The 19,147-nt window shown below is 32.1% G+C and overlaps 1 protein-coding gene and 2 long non-coding RNA genes across 18 annotated transcripts in view; 1 reads left to right on the top strand and 2 right to left on the bottom strand.

The window, feature by feature from the left end:
* LOC111504733 (uncharacterized) overlaps positions 1 to 19,147 on the top strand; it is a 398,322-nt gene that overhangs the window by 40,524 nt on the left and 338,651 nt on the right. The window contains exons 1-2 of one of the 16 annotated variants that reach the window (XM_074178852.1): positions 8,651 to 8,802; positions 12,081 to 12,174. The exons of 12 other annotated variants lie outside the window; for them this stretch is intronic. In XM_074178852.1, coding sequence (XP_074034953.1) covers positions 12,121 to 12,174 — 54 coding nt within the window. In that variant the 5' untranslated portion in view covers positions 8,651 to 8,802; positions 12,081 to 12,120. Of the gene's footprint in view, positions 1 to 8,650; positions 8,807 to 12,080; positions 12,175 to 19,147 lie in introns of those variants that run through there. 3 more of the 16 variants (XM_074178851.1, XM_074178854.1, XM_074178853.1) reach the window with 3 other exon arrangements.
* Positions 706 to 1,318, bottom strand: LOC141483880 (uncharacterized). The gene is made up of 3 exons (XR_012466350.1): positions 1,100 to 1,318; positions 893 to 1,042; positions 706 to 826 (listed from the first exon to the last, which is right to left on the bottom strand). It is a non-coding gene; the product is annotated as an uncharacterized lncRNA (long non-coding RNA).
* Positions 2,787 to 4,916, bottom strand: LOC141483881 (uncharacterized). Its single transcript, XR_012466351.1, has 3 exons — positions 4,268 to 4,916; positions 4,110 to 4,202; positions 2,787 to 3,258 (listed from the first exon to the last, which is right to left on the bottom strand). It is a non-coding gene; the product is annotated as an uncharacterized lncRNA (long non-coding RNA).

The following is a 19,147-nucleotide window of genomic DNA, read 5'->3' as shown; positions in this document are numbered from 1 at the left end:
GCAAATCAGGAATAGCAGAGCATGTTTGGACCCATCGACAAAACAACGAGTGGTCCCAAGCTGAGATCATAAACAGTTAGGAACATTGATCCAGGAGAAAATTCAAAGAAGCTGTCCAACAAGTCCGAACTAATGAAATTCACACATTTCTTCATGATATTTATCATATTTCTCAAATACCTAGTCATTTTTTTATAAAAAATTGGAACTTGAACAGAAAATAATAGGTTGTAACAGCAACATTTCAATTCTTATTTATTTAAATTATTATGTCGAAATTTGAGCAATTGGCAATTTCGAAGGGATTTAATTTGTTTGAAATTATTGATATATTAAAGTCAGAACAAGAAGGTAAAGCTTACGTTTCACATTGATTATTTTCATCTGATGATTTTTGAATGATCTTTGTATTTTTAATTTTGTTTGTTTGGTAAACTTCCAGCCACGTGTCTTTTTGAATGTGTGATGTTTCCACCATTATCAGCAAATAACGTTGCTGAAGTTAGATGAATGCTATCGCCTATGTAATTTTTTAGAATCAATTTAATTTGAGAATACCGCGTTTTCGAAACTGTGGATACCACTAGGCTGAATCGAACATTTTTTTGTAATTCACGAATGATCGGTTATGTGGAGTATGAGATGACCGGAAAGATTAATATTGCCTTCACAACAGCAGGATTTACCTCCCAATTATAACAAAAGCTGTCTCAATATGTGTTTTGGAATATGATATCCTCACAAAAATCATGTCTTTCCTGTCGTTTATTAGATCAATTGACATTCGTTAGCTACACGTATCGACTAACCTAATAGTTGTTGCTACCTGAAAATAAAGCAAATTAAATTGATACTTTCATATCCTACAATCGTTATATTCTGTTAAAATCACCTATAACATCAGCTATGTTTCATTAGCTGGTTCTATAAATGAATAATTGATCTACTCGCTCTTGAAGACTCATTATTTCTTCTCTCTATAACCAACAATGTTCCTCTCAAGAAATGCGATGCCCTTTGAGAAAATGGCCATGTACATGCTCTACAAGATAGAGGATTTGAGAGTTTCGGATTATTGCGCTAAATGTGCCAAAATTACTTTCTATGTGATATTTTTGAATTTCTGCATATACACTCATTTCGAGAACAAATCATGAACGTTTTGGTACCGGGCAATAATTATTCTGTACCAGTAGCTGTTGCATTATAAGTTTCGTAAGATTCATTTTCGAACTCACTATTGCTGTTGCTTTCAATAGTTCATTGCGATAATTGCAAAGGAAATTATGCAAACTTTCAAAAATAAAAATGACAACCAATTTTATGTCAAATAGCTGATAGCTGTTATTTCTGAAAGCTATTTTAGCTTGGCAAGAACGTAGAAATTATGCTAATAAAATTCTCTGACAAATATAACAGATCTAGGCCTAACAGTGTTGGAAAAGGGAAAGCTATTAAATTAGATACGACGTAATCACATCCCTGAAATAAAAATGAAGCTTCTTAGAAACTGGTAACACTTCATTTAACGTGAAAATAGTATACCTCTCAGCAACTCTTGATGACTTCACTTGCATATACTTATGGGGGTTCCGCCTATAAGCTAACAGCAAATCATCTAGACTAGACTCTCTCCAGAAGAAAATCATGTATTTGATAGGAGAGCCAAATATCTCAAACTACCTTTATAGGCTGAAAAATCGAAGTAGTACTCTTCTCCACAAATATGTTATCAGAAAGTATTTAACTGATTAAGGTCTCTCAACTCCATTAAATGCATTCTAAGTATGCGGCGAACTGGACGAATAAGCCAGTTAGATAATCTGCGAGGTGGTGGATTTAACTCCAAGGAAATATTTTAAAAGTGAAATATACTTTGCTTTGATGATATCTAGATGGAATATTTTCGGAATTTATTGATTTGTCAATCGTTACACTGCTCGATACAAACAATCAGATATGACTCATTCCGTCCATGCACCCATATCATTCATAATTTATGATCTAGTTAAGTGCATTCGATTTAGGGTAGCGTGTAGATGATTTTTGAAAAAATTCAAGCGCCGCTCGCGAAAATTGCAAAAGAAATAAAAAATTAACTGGAAATAAATGGGGGTTGGTTTTTTGCAACTATTTTACATATCCCAAACTATAGAAACAATATTCATAATGTTGTCAGAAGATTGAAAATACGTTCCGAAACGGCTACTCTAACTTGCGCAACACAGGCAATTTTTTGATCTTCAATAAAATGTATTATTTTATCTTATTAAATATCAAAATTGATAATTGGAAAAATGCAGGCACCTACTGGATGAATGAATGAACAATAATCTCAGGTCACTACCCACATAGCAATAGATATTCCAGGTATATTTCATGAATATACATTTGAGGATATTATATTATGCTATGAATATGCCATGGATATATATATCTTCTGGAGAATATTCCTGGAAGTGCTCCTGGCGAACCTTTGATATATTTTAAGAATATTCCTTGGGAATATTCTTGGAATATCTTATAATATTCTTAGAATATGTAAGGTATACTCTATTAAGAATATTCCAGGAATAGAACCCGAGGAATATTCATAAAATATTCAGGATATTCTTAGTTTATTGTAGGGATATACAATAGGGAAACACCATAGAATATTCTTCAAATACATTTTATGAATATTCTAGGAATATTTGGAATATTCCAAGAATGTGACGAGTAAACGCTATTAGGCATGTATATATTGCATTTTGATGCAAGATTCACACAAGTAATAAAACACATAATATTCATAAACAAATATATTTTAAAAACAATATACACTGAAATATTTGACGTTTCAACCAATATTAAAAATGAAAAATCTAATTCAAAATATTTATTCACTGAATAAAATATTCCTGAATACTGTCATATTACAAATATTAGAAATGTATTCAAATTAGGATGTTCCGACTCTCAAACAAATGTATACTAAAAAATATACTAAAATAACAACTCTGTGAATTCATCAGCACTAATTAAAAAATAATAAATATATCATTTCATTAAAAAAGAAAAAATGAATTACACAAGAAATAGGTTAGGTTAGGTTTCTCACTTAAAAAAATAAACTCACAAATGAAGTATTTTAAATGAGTAGTATGATGGGTTCTTCAATGAATTCCACTTACTTAAAGTTATCCAAACTTTGCTCACCAGAATAGTTTTCCTTATATTTGTCCAACAATGCATCAGCCAGTGTTTCAATAGTAATTCCTGGAACAAAATATACATTAACGTTCATTATCACTATTTGAAAGTGGCACAATAAAACTGGAATAAAAATCAAATAGATATTTTTCGCATAGGTTACTCATGAACATTTACAACATTTTATGACTTGGAGAGTAACTTGCATTGTCTTGTTCACTTCACTTCACTTAAAATTCTTGGCTTTTGCTTCCAATAGGCGCATTTAGCCAGCTCGATTCGAGGGGGCGCAGCTGTCTTGCACGCAGCAATGCTGCCACCCCTTTTTTATCTAACTTTTTCATTATTATATAAGAAACACTTAAAGATTTTTTGGAAGATTTTTTGGAGACTTCCAAATTTTTTCACACAATCAACACTTAAATTGTTAAAATCCTGTCTCCACGTGGACATCCGGTCCACCCCGGCCCCAACCGGCTTGAATGGGGACAGGAGTTATATAAATCCACTTTAACACTCCCACGTGGACATCCGGTCTACCCCGGCCTCCAACCGGCGTGAATGGGAGTGCTGTTTCTCTATAACACTTATAAACGTTCACAAAAAAAACTTTTAATTTAATGATAGCACGTTCTATGACGGCAGACATTCACAACACTAACTGAGCTTCGTCCCCAACGATGGCGTCCGCGTGCCTTCTTTGTGGACGGTCGCTGTCATCACGTCCGTCCACCACCACATCAGGAACGAAACCACATTGTCTTGTTGAAAAGTACTCATTACGTTTTCAGTTCCTTGGCGCACCTGCCTGTACCAGGTACCACTCTGTTTCCTTTTGGGCAAATTGATACTATCTTGAAAACGAGGGATAAAAATTATGAAAACAAATGATACAAAATAATGTGTCATTCACTTACTTTTCTCTATTGAAGATACACAACTGAAATCACTCTAGTTCAAACATGTACTTAGTCAAACCAACAAATCCCACACACCAACTCTCCTCGAACCTAAAATGAGGTACAGTAGATTAATCACCATGACTTTACTATCGATACTATTGCATTTTACTTACTTTTCTTGAAGACTGAATATATGCAACTCTCCTGTTTGAAGATCCAAAATCAAACTATTCGCTGTCCTGCAAATTGGACAACCCCAAATTATAAATGGTACACTGAACGTGACAGAATTATACTTTGATAATAACACCAACACACCATGCATTACACACGCGAACCTGCCACGTCAACCGCCATGTTGAATCAAATGTCGAATTTAACGCAAAGGTACCAAGCATTAAGGGACAGCCGCTATCACAGAGCTTATTCGACTGTCGCGCGCTACACTTCAATTGACCAATGAGAAACGTTTACTCCAATTCTTCACTCCCCCATTTCTCTGTTTCCAGGATTTTTCGCTTTGTAATTAAATAATTTCAAATACAAAAAGACAAATAGGATGAGAATTAACCAATGTATTGATGCAATTGGCTCATTTATTGGCCCATTCAAATTTTTTTGTCGTTTCCAACAGTTGCTGTTGGAGCAATTCATCCAGAATCTTCGCGTTGAGTTCAAAAACTGGTTAACACTATCAGGGTTATATACATTAGGTTATGCATTCGATTAAGATCTTCAAATATTTTTGTTTTTAATAATATTGAATTATTTGAATACGTTATTATAAGATAATTCAAAATTCCATTGTATAGAATATTCCAAAATATACCGTGGATATATTCTAAGAATATACCATATGGTATATTCGATCGACAATATTCATAGAATATTCAAGGGAGAATAATTCATTTATAGACATTCCATGCACATTCTTTCGGGAATAATCCTGCCATTTTCATTCAAGCATATTCTATGAATATTCTAAAGGCATGTATATATTCCAAGTATATTCTATGAATATTTGGAATATATACGTTCGTTTTATGATATACAGGGAATATTCCATTAATATCTGGTGCTGTGTGGGTAGTTAGTTATGTAACAATTTTCTTCTACTTGCAGATGAACAATGCAAGTGCGATAATTGTTAATTAACAAATACATTCCTGTTGAGAAAATAAAAAAAATATGTTATTTTTCAATTTTTTATCAACAATTTACTCAGGTTAAGAATTGAAAACCTTTATTATTCATTGAAAACAATTTTTGATCCTTTTTTTATGATCAGAAGCTACATAGAAACAATTTTTGAAAATATTCATCCACAATTGCGAGGTTTGAATGCATCCGCAACGATATACTGCATTCACATACATAGATCACCAAACCAAAAATTTAACAAACATCTTCAAACCCTTGAACATCAACATCATCACAAGCCGAACACAAAAATAACACAAAAAATAAACAGCAATGAAAAACATACAAAACAAACATAACTTTCCCTCACCAGAAAACATCAAACTCATGAAACATGTCAATAAAGGAAACCGTATGGGCATCTGGGAAAACCTAAACATCCATAAATTCAAAACTCATAATTCACTTATGAAGAAACAAATACAATTCAAAATACACCAAAACAATACAATACACATTCCTAGAAACAATGGAACTAAAAAAACACAAAGGATATTACCTGATGTAACCCAAATACAGGCAAATTTGAAGAGATATCTGGATGAAAAGAAAGGACAAATATCTGCAGTAGGGTGTTCTAACCGTATAAAAGAACAAACAAGAAGATAAAACGTTCAGTTTGAGTAGATCCATGAAGATGATAGTACAACCAGCTATCGAAAGCGCTCGTATATTATAAGTAGAAGTTATTATTGCTTCAAATGTTGTTTGTAAGCAAAAGTTAATATGGAAATACTGCAAATAAAAGCAAAGTAATTTCATCAATCAAATATATATTTATATATATATATATATATATATATAAGAATAATTAGTGACTGGATTAACTATAAATCGGTTTAATTCGTGAGGTTGCAGTAAATAGCTGGGCTGTTACAAAGAAAACTCTTTGTTATATGTCGAGCTTTCGGTATATTTCACACCTTCGTCAGGACAACTACAATAATAAGATTATATATCTTGTAAAAAATATATAAATATGGAGAACTTACTAACGTGAGAATAAAATATAAACGGTTCAAAAACAGATAGAAAAACATTAAATGATGACAGTTGATAAAAATTTTGGCTGACAATGTCAAGTGAGAAAATTCTGAATGATACTCGAATTACTAGATCTTTTATTTTCTTTATCATATTTCAGTAGGTACGTGTAAATTTTACTAAGACTATCAATATCAGTTCGTTTATTCATTGAATGTTCTTCGTTTTTAATATGTATCATTTCCAAAAATATCCTTTTAATTGTATTGGTTTCTCTATCTGAAATATTTGGATTTTCAAAATTCATTTTATGATCCTCCGAATTAACATGTTCTGTTAATGCACAAGAATTAACATTTCGTCTACAATCGCTCTTATGGGAAGTGATGCGACTACCTAGAGGTCTAGATGTTTGTCCTATATATGTTTTAGAACAATCCATACAAGAAATTTTGTATACTAAATTGGATTTTTGTTTATTTGAAATTGGAGCTTTCAGTTTACTGTATAATTTAGATATAGAAGTGACATTTGTTTTAGATATTTTGAGGTTATTATTTCGGAATACAATAAATAATTTTGGTGTCTATTCTTGAATATATGGGAGTGATTTATATATGAATGAAGGTATAACGTTGTTATGTTCAACTTCTTCAATATTATTTCGAAAGTTTGTTCTTTCACAAAATAAAATTCTGTTTACTAAAGATTTAGGATAAGAATTTTGGATCAGAATTCTACTGAAATTAGACAAACTTTGGTTTCGTAAATCGGGATGGGTAATTTTGATGATTCTGTTTTTTAATGATTTCATTAAATTGATTTTCATTTTATTTGGATGATAGGAATGATAATTAATAAATCTATTACTTGATGTTGGTTTTCTGTACCATTCAGTGATGATAATATTTTGTTCTAATCTCAATAACTTCATAACGAACTGATATTGATAGTCTTAGTAAAATTTACACCTACCTACTGAAATATGATGAAGAAAATAAAAGATCTAGTAATTCATCATACCCATTGAAAAATGACATTTATGTGAAGGTATGACATTTGTCAAACCAACAAAAAAAAATCGTATACATGTTAACTTTTACGTCAATTTATATCTTCAATTTATTGTTTTTCACTCATTTTTACTGTAAGTATGATTTGTAATGTTATTCAAAGGCGAAAATATTCAAAAATCATAAAATTATAGGCCCTGAAGAAGCTTCCCATTAGAAGCGAAAGCTTGGTAAAGTAAAGCAGAGTTTGATTTTTTTGACTGAGAAACCCTGTTAATCCATTTTACCACACATTTCTCCAGTCGCTAACATTATCTAATTTATATATATATATATATATATATATATATATATATATATATATATATATATATATATATATATATATATATATATATATATATATATATATATATATAATATATATATAATATATATATATATATATATATATATATATATATATATATATATATATATATATATATATATATATGACGATGCCCAATAAGCATATATATATATATATATATATATATATATATACATATATTTTAATATTATTTTTTTTTTCACAAAAAGGATCTTCTATTAATTATCTGCGAGCGCTTTCGACAGTTGGTCGTAGTGTCATCTTCTAGGCACTCCTCAAACTGCAGTTTGCGGAGTGCCTAGAAGATGACATTACTCTTGCATTTTCACAAGCGGCACTCGAATTCAAAAGCAATTCATCTTCACGCCATATTTTTCGAAGGCAAAGAAAAAAGTTTTCCCGAAAGGTACTTTTGAACTAAACTAATTGTAATTAAACTATCGACGTGGCAAGCCGGAGGAATTACTGTCCATTCTTGATTGGATGAATAATCATAGAACATGTTGATAACAATAGCTACAATAGCCACTCCTATGAATCTTTAGAAATACATAGAATCTGTTTCGTTGATGAAAAGGGTACCACCATGAGTTCAAAATCGATTCAAACTATGTGACAATATTTAATATCAAACGACCCAGAAAGTTTCAACTGTATCAAGTCCTGCTAATGAATCAGCGTACAATTTGCAGAGGTTTAAAAATACAGTTGATTCCTCTCAACTCCCAGTGTTTGATGTATCAAGACAGTACGTAGTAAAATGCAACAAATCATTGGCAATCAAGGCAATTACCTCACCGCTACCTTAGAAAGTAAAAATAAAACTACATCGATCGAAATTAACATTTTTTAAGAGTAATTGAGCCTGTTGGTGAATAAAATGATGCTGTCAATGATTGTGTGTGTTCGCTATTCGCGGCCGTAGGATGGAAATAGCTCGTTCTAGAGCACCGCTAAAAATACAGTTGAGTTTTTCGCCAGTTTCCTTCTTACTGCGGCCTAACACTATCGCGGTCGGCGCGAAAATTTTTCATTTCGGATTTCTAAAGTGCGTAGAAAATTCTCCGATCGAGACAGTGGGTGGTTCCGTGGAAAATTGATTTTTACATAGTTTTTATACCAGCTTTTCACATAGTTTGTAGGTGAAGGTTGAAGACAAACTGGGTGGACAAGAATTGATTTTTCAAACTAGTTCACAGTTGGAAAGAGTGTGAGAGCTCACTTCATTCCCAGTGATATTTCAAAAATGTACAGAACCTGATATAAACAATTATAAAAGATGAGGTTGAAAATTTTCACATTACTCAAAGACTATTGACAGACAGAAAATTTCAAACAAGTTTCTTGTGGAAGGGGGTAAATTTTCGAATGAATGTAAACTCGATGAATAATATTTTGGGAACTATTGAAATGTTTTGAGGAATTCCTACAACCTTCATTAGAGCTGATAATTTCAATAATTTTTGAAAAAATAATTCAACTCATTTTTTATTTCTAATAGTTTATCAATTATTACCAAAAAAAATTAAAGAATATATACGTTTTTAATTTTTATTAATCTCTCGATAATATTTTTTTCATAAATTATTGACACTTTTTTATATCCTTAAATCCTAAAAAATGTGTTGAAAACCTGAGTATCAAAACCTGAATTCCCAATCACAAATATAAACAAAAACCGAATGAACTAAGCTCGAAATTTCTGAAAAAGTCAGAAGAAAGAATGTGAAATCGAAAACTGAATAATTTATTCCCAACATTGAGGATGATATACTGAACTATTGAATTGATTGTTTGTACAAATTATTCATCGTATCAATAATTGACAGTTTACACACACAGGGCGTTCCAACAAAAACTTGACCCCCCTGTAAATCAGAAACGGACATGTAATCGAAAATTTCAAAGAATACTTCAATTTTTTTTTCAGGGAGACTAATTCTGATATAGAAATTATACCCGAAACTTCATCCCCCTGCGAACAGCAACTACCCCCCATATTTTTCACAATCGCATGGGGGGTCGAGTGATACATCATTCGAAAGGTCTTTTATCCTTCTATCACTTCTGTGATGTTTTTCAAAATTGGTTCATTCGTCATTGAGAAATTAATTGTTGAACGTTTTATTAAAAAAAAAAGAAAATTCGCTGTCGCTCATTTTATTGAGGAAATCAATAAAAGTAATATCAATGACAACACAATCAACGGATAAAATGTTCGAAATGACCTCTGAATATCGAAATTACGAATTTCATCCCAAAATTTTGACTTTTATTTCGAAATTTCGACTTTAATATCGAAATTTCGACTTTAAAGTCGGAATTTTGAGTTTGAAGTGGTAATTTTGAAATTACGAGAATAAAGTCGAAATTTCGAGATAAAATTCGTAATAATGTACGGATCGCTTTCAAGAGTAGACTGTATTATTGTATGAAACTAGATAGGGATAATTTTGAACATTTTATCCGTTGATTGTGTTGCCATTGATATTACTTTTGTTGATTTCCTCAATAAAATCAGCGAAAGCGAAGAAGTGAAAAATGTTTATTCTGAATGTTTCACAAAGGAGCGAGGAATACTTAATATCGCATTGTCTTTTCACACTAAATTTTTGAACTATTTCACAATATGTTCGATGTCATTTCCGTTAACTTCCAGGCTTTCATTAACATTCTTCATCAAATTGTTATTCACAAAATGGAATCAACGCGAATGGAACCGCGAGAAATAACTATAGTTTATGATATGAGTGATATTCTGCAATGTACCTGAATTAAAAATAATCAAAGCGAGCAGAATGAACAAAATAAAATTGTTGGAAGGTGCCATTTCATAAAAATTCAATTTGAATGTCTCTACCGTCAATAGCTTTTGAGTACATTATTTGCAAAAACTAGACCATTTTTCCCCATCTTGGTTTGTTTGTAATTGTTTATAGGCCGGTTTATAGTCTCGCATATTGAACTTGTTCAATATATATAGCTCTCGCTCTCATTTCAATTCAATCCAACAAGAAATGACATGCTTCTCAACTCGTTCTTCTTCTGAAATACGGTTGACCGGCACAGAAAACATTTCTTTAACATTTCTGGGTTAGTTTTCTAGTGTGTCATTCAATTTGACATGAATTGGCTACATTAACTATTAGTCTATGTTAAAAATATCTTTAATTTCTGAAATCCCCAACACTTATATGAAACTAAAAAGTAGTTTCGAGTGCAGTTGATTTTAAGAAACTGAAGCGAGTGGCTGAATATTATTACAAAGTGGTAATCATTGAACCACTCACATTGGAGTTGCCACCAATTCTGATTGAGTATCTGAACGTGATTTCATAACTTTTGAGTCTAAAATAATAATTAGTATTGAATAAATAACGGTATATTTTGATAATCCTGGTTGGGAAAGGATATATCCAGGTAGCAATTACCATGTCAAATTTTTTCATAAATGTTTCAACATATATAGCAAAATATATTTGACATGAGATTCAACCGACTCATGTGTCCGTGAAAAAATTCTGGCAAAAGATCATCTCAGATGGAGAGATTTTGTGGTCTCGAATATATCAAGTTTTCATTTTCAGAAGTGATTAAAATTGAACGTGGTGCATTTGTTAGGAATACATAAATGGGGAATGTTCCTCAATTTGGGTTATTACAGCAAATGCAAGTTTGAACAAAATAAAGTTGAGTTTAATTCATAAGTTTTTCAAATTCCCTTCGAAAAGTATTCAAATTGATGTTCCAAATGTTGGGTTTCAATTTTCAAAGGAATTTGTTTCTAATTCATATATTGGCAACAGCGCCTATATCAAGTTGAAATAATTTATACGTACCTAGATAATCTACTTTAAAAAAAATTATCTTTATAAATCAACAATTAAGGCAAAAATAAATTATAGTTCAATACCACCTCCACAAGCCACATAAACAACAGTTGTTTTGTTATTTATTTATATAGAGGAATATAGGTTATGTGCACAAAATGTCATATGTAACAGAATGTCTCGGAACTCGGAACATAAGTAAACAGAAAGCCTATGAAATATGTCATTATTGTTTGTCTCATACAGGTAACAGATTCATTATCCTTTATTAGATATAACCGATGTTGCCAAATGGTGAAATAGAAACGAATGTTGAATGCATTATTTCAATAATCTTTTTTAAGTATTCAAATAATTTTTTAAAGAAAAAGGTTGAAATGATAAGTTTGAAATACGTTGTTTTAGAGCTCTTTTATGAAAACTACTTGATTTTCGTCAAGAGGAACATTCCCCATTGGATATTTTTTACGTACGTTCAATTTTTCTGAATCCCAACACTCCTAACGTGATGTTAATTAATTTATTATTTAGAATTCATTAGTTTTTGCGTTTTCAATTATTATTCTTGAGTATTCTTCCATATCAGTATAGTTCAATTAAACCTATTTAAATCTAAAAGTATCAAGATGTCACAACTGATGAAGAAGAGATTTCCATCGATTACCAGCATTGATGTACAGGTGAGTTGTCTTTTTCGAAATTTCACTGATAGTTGAAGTTTATTTTCGAGTTTTCAAAAATTACAATAGTCAATTACTGATTTGTCTCAACGTGAAATGTTTTACTATCAATATCTTCAGAATAGAATGTGATGATTGATTTGCTATAATTCAATCACAAAATTGTTTTGATTCTGTTTATCTACCGAGTGTATCTTTCGAAAACCATTTCGAAAAATTTGAAAACCATTCAGTGGAATATTCATCGATTCACTGAAAACTATTTTACTTTCAGTAACCCTTTTTACTATTCCATTCAGAAAAAATATATCTGAACTTATCAAACAAATTTGAATATATGATACAATTCATCTGAATTTAAATATACAGCTTGATAATCTGTTTGTTGGAATGGAAAAATTAATGAATTGTATAGGTTCCAAAAAAATTTGTTTGAAAGTGGTTGACAATGTTTCATGGTGAATTTCATAAGTTTGGACTTCCATTGTCTAATATGGCATAAACAATTTGAAATCTCCGAATGAACTAATATAATTGAAATAAAAAAAAATTATTATTCATTATTATTATTTATTTATTAAGTGGGCAAGCCTAATATACAAAAAAAGAAAAATTACAAATTCATAAATATCTCACGACATTAACTATGTAAATATAATAATATTTTAAAGTACCTGTCAAGGAAAACCAAATATACATAAATTGTTGGGTTATTCACATTAAAAAATAAAAAATTACAAATATCATAATGAGATGTCACTAATATACTTCTTTAATGATGATGGTTTATTGAATTAGATTATTTTACAAATTGTGGTAGTTTATTAAATTCGTTTAAGCCTTTATGAAATATACTATTCATTTCAAATTTAGTGTTAGTTTTATTAATGTAAAAATTGTTATTTCTTCTCGTATTGTAATCATGAACTTCATTATTTCTCAATAAGAATTTTTGAAAGTAATTGGGTAGCAATCCTTTATGCAGCTTAAATATAAAGATCATAGTCATATATAATATACGTTCTTCAACTGAAAACTAGTTTAGACACTGTAACATCGATTTAATTGCTGAGTAACCCAATATTAATCGCATGCCCGATTTTGAAGCTTTTGCAATTGCGCTATTTTATTTTTACCAAGTAGAAAAAGTAATGTTGTACAATAATCAAAATGAGGTATTAGGCTTTTAAAAAGAGTCAACCTAGCATACACAGACACTTTTTTACATATACGAGAGAGATATTTTTTTACAAATAAAATCAGCATGACTATTTGGTTTTGAATTTTTATCAATTATAAAACCCAAATATTTTATTTCAGTCACAATTTCAATGCTAACATTGTTAATTTTTTTAACAGCATTTGCCCAAACAATTTGATCATACTTATAAGATGATGTCAAAATCATACTTTTTGTATGATTTGTATGACATTTAGTTTCAGTTTATTATTGAATAAATATGTTGCAATGCTATTTAAAGACCTATTCGTTCCAACAATTGCCTGATCCAAATTTTCATGTATACAATAAACCAATGTATCATCTGCAAAAAGATTTATACAGTGTGATCCAGATATGTGATTAGCACCATTTAGGTAAATAATAAAAAGCAATGGACCTAACACACTGCCCTGGGGTATGCCACTCTCAATTATTATAAGTTCATCTGACAATTCTTTTCCAAATTTAGTTTTTTGTCTTCTGTTGAATGAGTAACTTTGAATCCAATCGAAAACAATCCCTGATATCCTGTAATATTTTAATTTTCCAAGTAGAATATTTCGATCAATTGTTTCAAATGCAATTTTAAGGGCTTTTAAGGGCTGAAAATAACAATTATATTGAGCATTAAATAAAATACAGGCAATAAAATACAGGCAAAATTTGAAAATTGAACAATTAAACAAATACATTATTTAAAATTAAGATATTTCGATCCAAGTTACTTAACGACGTTTCGATTGTATCCACAGTCGTCTTCGGTCATCACCCGAAGACGATTTTTAATTTTTTTCTTCAATTGTTCAATTTTCTGCTTGCATTTTATTTCACTGTAGTCTTTGGGTGATAATCGAAGCCAACTATGGATACTAACAATCAAAACGTCGTGAAGTAATTGGCTTCAGGTTTTTTTTGCTTAATATAATTGATATTCTCAGCAATTCTTTTTAATTTTCAATTGTATTGGTTCTTTCAAAGATTCCAAATCATTTTATGTCATTAGACAAAGGAAGTCAAAACTAATGAAGTTCCAATAAAATTTTCTTTTCTTTCACATCTCAGCGACAAAAGAATTTCATCACTATAGATTAGATACCTTTGTAAGCTACATCAAAGGATCTCTCGAATGGGTTTTTGTAAAATAGGTTAACAAGCAGTTCATTGACACAATTATGCCGAAGGATCAAAAATCTTGCTTTCCTTTGAACGAGTGGTAGCACAAAATATTACGTAAAAGTTATTGTAGAGATAAGGCAGTTTTTTCGATACTTTCAATATTACGATCTTCCAGTGTACGAAAATCCTATAAGTGAATTTATACAAATATACAATTTTATGTGAGAAATTGGAAGCAATTGGATTTTGTGGAAAACTATTGGAATGGTTGCTATATGCAAGCTATATTAGTAACAGATCTCAATATGTAAAAGTCAAGGAATACATATCTCACGAAATTAATGTTTTATCAGGTGTACCACAAGGAAGCCATCTAGGACCGTTTCTTTTCAACATTTTTATTCATGATAGTAGAGTTAACTTAAAATATACCGACATCTTACTTTCTGCAGATGATTTAAAAATGTTTAAAACAATTCAAACACCAGATGATTGTTTGGTATTACAGACAGATTTAAACAGATTTAGTGAATGATGTTCACAAATCAACGTGAATAAATGTTAATGTATGACGTACTATCGAGTACTTACACCTGTAAACTATGATTACTACATATCGGGAGAACTTTTAACACGTGTCGAATTTGTAACTGATTTAGTAGTAGTGATGGATAAAAAACCGGACTTTCACCTACATTATAATTATATTATAAACAGAGCAACAAAAGGACTTCTCTAATATTGAATGTATAAAAACGCTGTATTTCACCCTGGTAAGATCAGTTTTAGATTATTGCAGTTTCATATGGTCACCCACCTATGAAAGTCCTGCACTAAACAGTGAACGGGTACAAAACAAATTTCTTAAATTTTTGGCGTTCAAGTTAAAAATGCCCTTGAAAGACCATTCATTAGATGATATTCGAAGGGTTGCAGATATAATGAAGCTAAGTAATTACTCGTAGAGTGGAAACTGACTCAAAACTCTTATTTCAATTATTAAATTCTCTTATTAACTGCCCTGCATTGCTAGCACAAATTGTCTTACATGTTCCTTCTAGAAGTACAAATAATACAGAAACATTTGCAATAGATTTTCATCGTTGTAGCTACGGTAAACATTCTCCCCTGTCTAGAGTTGCTATTGGTGATAATAAAGTCGATCTGGACTTCTTTTCATTGAACGAAACAAAATTTAAGTTTGCATTACGCTCGCTCAGAAATAAATTATAAATGGTAGTAAATATAAACATAAACATCCTCAATTATTGAATTTTCCTCATCTTAATCATTCATTTATTTAATTAATATTTCAATTCAGTAAATTTATTTTCTCACTGTTATTTTTTTTATTAATAAATTAGTTTTACTTTCAGCAAGTAAGTTATATGTAATTATTTGTTGTATTCATATAATTTATTGTGAAATCTCTTAAACTTAATTGGGTGTTACCCGTTAATGAATAAATAAATAATAATGTTAATGATAATAATAACTCTCTCCGCGGCAAGTATCAGCACAAACTTCGACAGATCCGGTCATCGGAACTGTCGGGGAAAAACAAAGTTGCCGCAACAAATATGCTTGCCGTTCCAATCTTACTCTACTCGTTTGGAGTAGTGAAGTGGACTCGGAAGGAGCTGTATCCACTTGACGTAAAGACCCGAAAAATGATGCATCTCTATAGGAGTTTGCATCCCAAATCGTCCGTTACACGGTTGTACTTTTTCCGACAACAGGGAGACTTTTGAGTTTGTAGTATCTACATGACAGAATTGCACTGGCTGTAGCCTGTAAAGTCGTCAGGAGTTCTGATCCCCTTCTGTACATGGTCCGCGACCATGAGAGAGCCGAAATTGGAGCATTTCTCTTGAGGGCAGCTGCCCGAGCAGCTGATGAACTCGGTTTAGTTTTCGACACTGAACGAGGTGATCACAACTCTGTCACCGAGTTGGAACCCGTTCAGAAAAAGGCTCATATAAAAGACGCAAGAGATCACCTCACTTCTGCGGTTGAAGTCGAAAACTGAGGAGTTCATCATGGCATGCCAAGATGGTGTCTTAAACACCTTAGTCGCGTGCAATTGCTATTAGCATGTCCAGCATATGCGAGCTCGGCCTTTATCCATCGACAAAACGCGGTCCAAAGATTGATTTACTACCATCTATGGGGAACGAAAAGTGCCGAAATTTTTGGAATTATTCGTTTCCCACCCTCAGGCTCATACAAGCTTATAAGCTTGATGTAGTCCTTGTCGACCACCAGAGCAAGACGGTATTTGTCGTGGAATTTTTAGTTCCTGACGAGACGAGTATTATCTGAAGAAAAGAGAAAAAACGTCTACAATATCGAGATTTTCTCTTCGAACTCCGGAGACTCTATCCAGATCACTCTGTCAAGATGGTTGTTCTGATTATTGGAGTCCTTGGTAGAATGATGGTCTCTCTACTCTCGAATCTCAAAATCATACCGGCTTGAGGCACAAAGGCAGGAATCTTAGTCAGACAGATGCAGAAGGCTCCTGAATGTATCGGGGATTCAGGGAATAGGGCCTGACCAGCGCATACTACGGGAAAAATAAGTAATTATCATAATCAGTTTACATATTTTCCACAAAAAAATGTACACAAACGAATGAACATCCACATGCGATCCATGTTGATGTCCAAAGAAATATAGACCGATGACGCCGCCATCCCAAAAATTGAACTGAACAGTAACTTTTTCGGGATACATTGGATATGGATTGGTATCGATCAAAATTTGAAAAATTTGTTTGTCCACATATCCATTCATACAGAAATGGATCTGATCACTGAAGATGATTTTTCGATGAAAACCAGGGTCACTTGCCAAATGCTCCAGAGCCCATTCAGCGAATAAACGTCATTGTCTATAGTCATTTACTTTCAATTTCTGGGTCAGCTGAATTTTGTACAAGTGCAGGCCTAAGTCACGAAGCAAATTCGCCAAGTTGTGGTTTGCGAAAGGCCGGGTTCTTGTAAGCGACGCGAAATCGACTGCCTCGAAGTCTCCTGCACACTTTCACACAGAAAGCGGCGATATTTTCGGCAGATCTTGCATTTCGTCGACATACAGGTGTTGGTCGATCACTTACTGAAGCAGTGGACTCAAGTTCACCCAACACATTGCGAATAATCCTCTCGGTAGGATTATGGTGACCTTTAAAAGGGTAGGGCGCGCGGTACGTTCTCCGAACGGAACACCCATTTCGTTAAAACAATTCTATAATTTGCTCGTGTTGTTTAATGCTACATTGTCTGTCCATGGTGATTTGGCAAAATAGAGTGAATAAATTACAACTAATTTCACAGATGTAGCTTCCACAAGATGGCTGTTATTTCTGAAACACCTGATGTTATGGAGTAGTAAAGCAGATGAAAATTCATTACAAAATGAAAGATACGCGAGTATTACAAAAAAATCTCAAGGACACTAAAGGTGATTTGAACTGAATTTGGAATGCCATAGATTATATAGATTTGAAAAAATGAATTCAAAAAGCTTATTCTTTAATCATCTCTCTAGATGATTCATCAATTTGTTTGTCATTGAATAAAAAAGAAATTCTATTTCTATTTTATTCTATTTCGTCCAATTCTGAACGAATGGCTATGTCCTACCTATCATCTATCGCACATTAATAGGTAAGCCTCAATTAATTCTCAGCTAAGCTCAGTACTAGTTTTGACTTTTGAGGACTGATATTATATTATAGATCTCAGGTAGTTGATAGAGAAACTCATTTTGATCCTATTGGGTTGACAAAATTGAATAGTCTAGTTTGGCAAATACAAAACTTTCATGCTTGGCACCCCGCCAATAGTAAAAATTCTCATATCCTGTTGGTTCATTCATATATCGCAAAAAATTGGAAAGGTGTCTACATTTTTGAGATACAGTGCCAAGTTGATCATTTTTCCGTTTCAATTTATTTTGAGATTTTATAATGTACACCTGAAAGTCATAGTTCAAATTTACGAAACGACATCAATTTTGTTTGAAGGTGATTGACAATGTTTCATGATGAATTTCACTAGTTCGGACTTCCATTGTCTACTATATAAAATGATTTGAAATCACTGAAACAACTAAAAAAGAAGAATTGAAAATGAATAGCTGAAAATAACAATTATATTAACCAAAATAAACCTGAAATGAAATAATAGATTCGGTTACACTATCCGTAGCAGCTTCACGAAAACCAAGCCACCAAACGCGGATTGCGATTCCAAGAATTGCATTCACCGGATACCCTGTGAGTGCGGAAAATCCTATATTAGTGAAACTAAGTGGCCATTAAATGTTCGCATTGCCGAGCACAAAAAACACACACAACGAGGGGAAACCAGCAAATCAGGAATAGCAGACCATGTTTGGAGCCATGAACACAACATCGAGTGGTCCAAGCTGAGATCTTACACAGAGAGGAATATTGGTTTAAGAAAAAATTCAAGGAAGCCGCATTCATGTTGTCCAACAACGTATTCAGTCTAGCCAGCGTAGAAATACGCAACATATGGAATCCCATCATCAAGCGAAAAATGGCCAACTCCCGCCAAACGGTCATCTCCCACGGAACCAGTGAAGCGGAAAATGGATAGCGGGGATAAG

This window comes from Leptinotarsa decemlineata, unplaced genomic scaffold (assembly GCF_025532065.1).
Source record: "Leptinotarsa decemlineata unplaced genomic scaffold, Ldec_3_MD MMD2_tig00004307_RagTag_RagTag, whole genome shotgun sequence".
Classification (NCBI taxonomy): domain Eukaryota; kingdom Metazoa; phylum Arthropoda; class Insecta; order Coleoptera; family Chrysomelidae; genus Leptinotarsa; species Leptinotarsa decemlineata.
This window is presented reverse-complemented; position numbering and strand designations above follow the sequence as displayed.